General features: G+C 44.4%; 1 protein-coding gene across 3 annotated transcripts in view; it reads right to left on the bottom strand.

Moving 5' to 3' along the window:
• Positions 1–1,355: 1,355 nt before the first annotated feature.
• Positions 1,356–6,000, bottom strand: part of APP (amyloid beta precursor protein) — a 202,576-nt gene continuing 197,931 nt past the window's right edge. For all 3 annotated transcript variants that reach the window (XM_017807911.1, XM_017807912.1, XM_017807913.1), the window contains one exon: positions 1,356–2,619. In XM_017807911.1, coding sequence (XP_017663400.1) covers positions 2,518–2,619 — 102 coding nt within the window. In that variant the 3' untranslated portion in view covers positions 1,356–2,517. The remainder of the gene's footprint in view (positions 2,620–6,000) is intronic.

Below are 6,000 nucleotides of genomic sequence, written 5' to 3'. Positions count from 1 at the left end.
ACCATCACACTTCATTCTGGTCCAACAGTTCAGTTTTAAAACTGGAGATGGCAAGTCCTCTGTGGGTATTTTGTGTTCTTCATAATGCATGGATACTCCAGGGTCTACAAATAAAACCAATTGTTTCCAGGGCTCTGATCCTTTGAGATGAATTCCTTTGATGCAGCAGGGATGGAAGAGCAAAGGGAACAAACGTCTGGTTGGTAACAGGCAATAGGAAGCTCTGCAGTTTTCCCACTACTGGTTCATAGTAGCAGGTGCCTCCTCATCATCCTGAATCTTTGCAGATGGCTTGTGAAACTCCCTGCCCTGGCTGTCCCCTCAGTGACTGAACACCCCTCCTGGCCAGTTGGCCAGCACAGCTGTGTCCCAGGCCAGCAGGTGAATTGGTTGAACAGGTAAGGTTTTGTGGAAGATCATGGACGGGGAAGGGCCAGTGAGTTCAACAGGGCTGGAAACTCTCTGTTTTCTCCTAGCTGAGGTCTGGAGCAACTCAGCCACTCAACTGAGCTGTGCAGCTCCACTGCAGCCACACCTCACCTCACTGCAGAGACAAAAGCTGCAGGCGATGCTGGAGAAGAGGCTGCCGTGGCCTGCAGAAAAACCAAATTAAGAGGCTTTCCCTGGAGAGATCATACTGTCTATTCTACTCCTTGCTCTTCCTTCAAATGTAACCTATTCCCTCAAATATAACCTATTTGCTGTAGAGAAACAGTAATTTGCTTCCTTTTTGACACAACACACACCTCAAGTTTTATTCCACAACTCAGCTTGTAGCTCCAACAACTGATCTCCAAGCTCAACCTGAGGAGTCCTTTCTGTGAGCTGGGTCCAGAGGCCACCCTGAGGATCAGACCCACTGGCCCCCTGTGGTCTCACCTCTCTGGGTAGATGAGCCCTGTGGAGTGGGTTATGTGTTCTCCCTGTGCTGCAGGTGTGCTCCCGGAGGGCCAGGAGCTGAAGGAAACTCTCAGCTGGACAGTGGGCAGAAGGTGCTGGGCTGGGGTTTACGCACCATAGCTCCCCCATGGCTTTGCCCTCTCCCTGCAGCTTTTGGGAGCAAATTACCACTGATGCTGTTTGACCCTTCCTGGGCACCTGCTGGGAGGCAGCAGCACCAGGCTGGATGGTCTCGCAGCCTGGGAGGCTCCCGCTGGCCATCACCAATGGAGCACATTGCAGGGCATGGATCTTGCCAGAAAGCCATCGGAGCAGCAGTGGTGAGGGAGGGCTTGCTGGCAAATGGCTCCTAGGGATGGATGGGGAGGTGGGAGGCTGGTTAGTCATCGGTGCCACACTCCCCTGTGAGAGCGAGGGTGGCCGGTTGGCGCAGAAACACACCACTACAACAGGGCTCCTCCAGGAATGTATTTATTTACATTAAAACACTATTATACAAACTGAAAGAAAGGAAAAGGGAAAAAAAATAAAAGAGACAACATCCTAGAGGAGAAGCTGTGCCAAAGTCAGCACCCCCCCTTCCCACCCTGTCTTGCTGCCGCCTGCCTTCTGCTCTGGTCTGACTGTGAGTGCCGCGATCCTTGTGGGAAAATCCCTTCCCAACCCCCTCTCAGTGTGAACATCCATGTATTCTGTTTAAATGGCTTTCAGAGATCTTTGTTTCCTTCCTCCAAAGAAAACTCTTGCCCACACGTTCTTTTCTTAATTTATTTATGTAACACAGTGTAGAAAGCTGTCAATTCAGAAGCAATGGCTCTGTACAATCATCCTGCAGAGGACCCCTGTTAATTTTCGGCCAGCAGGCACTTCTCCCCCCAGAAGTGCTCACAATTAACAGGGACTCTTTGTAATTTTTTTTTTTTAAGATCAAAAAGATACATGGAAAAGAAAATAAAGTTTACCTTTCAATGCCTAAAGTGTGCACATAAAACAGGCACAAAGAAACGAATGTGTATTCCCATGATTTCTACATCACTAATACAGCAGGAGCAACAATCTGTACAATAAAATGCAGCTGCAGAGGAAAAGAATTTCAATAACTCATCTGGAATACTTTTTAAAAAATGTTGTTTTACTTTAAAATGCATAGTGATCAGAAAAAAACGCTCAGCAAAGAGAAGCAGCTAAACCCCACAGACACAGAAAGCATCCCCCATCAATTCTTAAAGCATATTTCAATTAGGACTTAATTTTTGTCACAAATCACAAGAATAATATACAACTGGCTAAGGAGCTACATGATAAATAATTGGGAAAGAGAATCTATCCATGCACTAGTTAAATACAGCTAACCTCTTTACAGTACACAAAAAACATTCATTAATAATGTAGTGTAAAGACTGAAATGTAAAGAGAAAGAGAGAGAAAATACATTACTGATTTTATTAATTCAAGTTCAGGCATCTACTTGTGTTACAGCACAGCTGTCAAAAGGCGAGAATGAGTAAATAATAAAACAGAGTGTTTTTCTTTCTTTCCACATTACTCTATAACTGAACACCGATGGGCAGTGAAGCAATCATTCTGCTGTCCAACTCATGAGGCTGCTGTGGTGTCCTAGTTCTGCATCTGTTCAAAGAACTTGTAGGTGGGATTTTCGTAGCCATTTTGCTGCATCTTGGAAAGGTGGCGTTCCTCTGGTGTCACTGCAGCATCCACCTGTCACAGGAGGGAACAACCAGGGTCAGATTCCTGCTTAATTCACAGCACAACCCATGTTTCCCCTCGACCTTAGGGCCATCCTGTGTACTTTGTACCCTTCCCTGTGTGTTCAGGCAGAAAGCATCCTCTGGTTAACTTTTTGAACAGAGTAATATGCAGAAGATAAAGCACCAAGAACAACTCTGCAACTGATCTTTTTGCTGCAGGACTACAAAATCAGCTGACCAAACTCAGCAGTACCAGCTTTGGTTTTTGTTGTCTGGTTTGGGAAGCATGCAACTCCACAAACAAAAAAGGGGATGTATTTTGCATCCCTCCACTAGTCCCTCGTTATCAGGATTCCCCCTCCCCTTCAGAATACACATCAATATCAACTGGATCTCAAAAGAAAAGAAAAAGCTCACTAAAAAGCTGCACTGGTTTTATTTCTATCTAACAAAATCTGACCTTTCTTGATTTCTTGGAAGACAGGCACAAAGACAGCTCAGTCAGGATTTTTCCACTGAATACCTACGACTTCGCAAATTATTTTCTTGCTTCTCTGGACATTACAGTAATACAAAACTCCATAAAATCAGAGTGCCTGAAAACAGGCTCTAAATCTTACTTAGGTATTTTACCTCTGCTCCATACATGTTTGTGTATTCAAAACCTACTGTATCCTGGCTATCTTGCTAAACCCGTATGAAAACAGAGTCGAGAAAGTCTGCTTGGTTTGACAGCTCTTAAAAGCAAAGGCAAAAGTGAATTTTACATTGTCAAAAATTTAAAATCAGAAGGTGCCTAAAACTCTACCCTTAAATATTAGGTATGAACATTTTTCTGTGGGTTCCTGTGAATAGCAACCTCCAGGAAAAACAGCAATTCACTTTTAGCATCAAAAAAGATTTTAGGATAATGAAAAGTGTGTTCTCTCAAGAAACCCTAACTTACTCTATCTAAGCTTTTAATAAAAAAGCAAAGGAGAAGTACTGATGTCTGATACTCATTCTAAACCTACTCTGCAATACTGGGAATATCTCATCTTAATGAGGACAGACTATGACCTTTGGTAAGTTGTTCCCTGATACCCTTGAGAAAGATTAAAGGTATGTTCTTCCTTGATTGGGACAAACATAGGCTGCTCAGCTTACTTTTGCAGCTGTTCTTCCATTGTGGCAGGTTGTAACAGTACCTTTCCCATAGAACCACCAGAAAATGGTTCCTTTCAGAGCTATCTCCTCTTTATATCATCTTTTACTTGCTATTTAAGAGAAGAAATGGTTCTCTGTGTGGCACATGCATCGGATTGTTCAGATGAATTGCTAATCCTAAATCCGATCCACTTTCATATCTGTGCCCCTTCTAAATCTCCTTGTCCATGTCCCAACTCTCAAAACTGCATTTTCAATCAACACTATCTTCCATCAAGTACCTTTTTTAAACAACAATTACACATTTTTGTGAAATACCCAACTTCAAGGGTTATATATTACTTTTGCTCACGAGCTCCATAGCTGGGAGCCCTGAGCCTTCCAGCAAGCTGTTGACTCCTGAGGGCAGAGAACAGGATGCCAGGCAGAAAGATCACTGGGCTAGGTTGACACTGTGCTCCCTGTGTTTCCAATTCTGCAATATAACTTGGATTTTTAATACTGCCATTCACAGGCTTTCTCTATTTTTTGAGTTGCATTTGCATGCAGTAATTCTGTTATGCAACAACCCACAAATCCATCTACTTCTTCAATTCCTGTGATATGTTTTTAGGCAGCAAGTTTAGAGGTCACTCTTGTTTTATTTTTCTTGTTTGAGAAACCAGGGTGGAGAGGGAATAGTGTCTGTCTTTCCCTGCCCCCCTCCCTCTCCAAAAGTAACAAACTGTTCCATCTGAAGGATGCAGGCTTCCCATGGCCAGCCCACCTGAGTGCGGAGTGCTCAGCTCTGCTGTCAACAGTCACCTTTGACCCATCAAGGACAGGAGAACTGGGAATTTCACAGCCAGTCTCCTCTTCACCCGCCCGCTCCCAAATCCCCCAGACATCCCTGAACAGCCACGTGCTCACAGCCAGGGTACAGTTGTGCACTTGCACTGGTCTGTGCCTGCTGCTCCCGTGTACCCTTTGCCAGTGGTGGGACTGAGTGAGACCCACCACACCTCACAGCACCCACCTCTGCAACCACCCCAGGGGCTGAGCTGTTTCACCTGTCCTTTCAGGGGTTACTAACTTCTCCCTGCACAAAAATACACCATCTAGATCCATATGCAGTGGACCAGCGTCTGGCAGTCCCTCGATGCTACTGATGTCCAGCAGAGCACTTTTCTTCTGTGTATGCCAGCAGTGAAACAGCAGTAGGGCCTAACAAACCCATTCCTTATAGATTTTGTACAAACTTGCAAAAGGCCTAACCCCCGCCTTGAGCACCATGCAAATCTAACAGCATTAACTATTTCTGTTGTGACAATGTTGCCATGTGCCATCTGCTGCTGCTGCTGCTGAAGTTGTCACTACCACGGCTGCAAAGGCAAGAACAAAGCAGGGAAAATGGCAAATGTCCCTGGAGCCTTTTCAGCACTTACAGAAAATAAGAATAGAAGCAGGTGCAGAGGAAAAGCCACCCTTCCTTTCATTCTTGAAGGGGCCGCTGCAGCACCAAGTCAGCCCTGGTTCCTGTGCACTGTATCACCACACTACTGGAGTATGTAGTGCTGCTCCAAATCAAAGAGAGTGAGTCTCACAACTCACAACTAAACCCACCAACAGATTCTTTTCTAGCATGAAATTAAAGCTCAGTATGAAGCTTTGGGATTGATGGACCAGGAATCCCTGGGCATCAACAGGATGTCCGAGATCATCTTCCTTCCTCGGAGGCTCCCTCACTGGGCTGTGATGCAAAAGACAGGGATGCCAGGACCTGTGCTGGACTTCTTCATCTTTAAGCTCCAAACAACACCGTATTTAACTCTGCCACCTGTTTTAGTTTGAGCCTCCCACTCAGCACTTCTTATTCAGGACTAGAAAATGTGAAAAGTACACAGCATAACCCGCTTGTAGGAAATGGGGTGAGACAACAACATAAAGTAAAAAGGAATCAAAGTAAGGGCAAGGTAAAAGAGACTAAAGAACTGATGAGAAACTTGGAAGAAAATCAAAGAGGAGAAAAAGATTAGGAAAAAAATATGAGAGCAGTAGGAAAAGACTGAATTTTTACCACCTTTGCACAATATTCCATATTAAAAAGTCTCACTTTGATAAAACCAGTTTTTAGCGAAAATTCAATAACCCCTGAAATAGGGCATTTGGCATTTATAGATGAAAGGGATTTACTGAAGCTCTTACTTGCAGTCTTAGTCAATTTTTCTTTTAGATTTCCCCTTTAAAATGACCAGTGCTGGTACCT

This window comes from Lepidothrix coronata, unplaced genomic scaffold (assembly GCF_001604755.1).
Source record: "Lepidothrix coronata isolate B3197 unplaced genomic scaffold, Lepidothrix_coronata-1.0 Scaffold21, whole genome shotgun sequence".
In the NCBI taxonomy this organism is placed as follows: Eukaryota; Metazoa; Chordata; class Aves; order Passeriformes; family Pipridae; genus Lepidothrix; species Lepidothrix coronata.
Note: the sequence above shows the minus strand (reverse complement) of the source record. Positions and strands in the feature narration are given on the sequence as shown.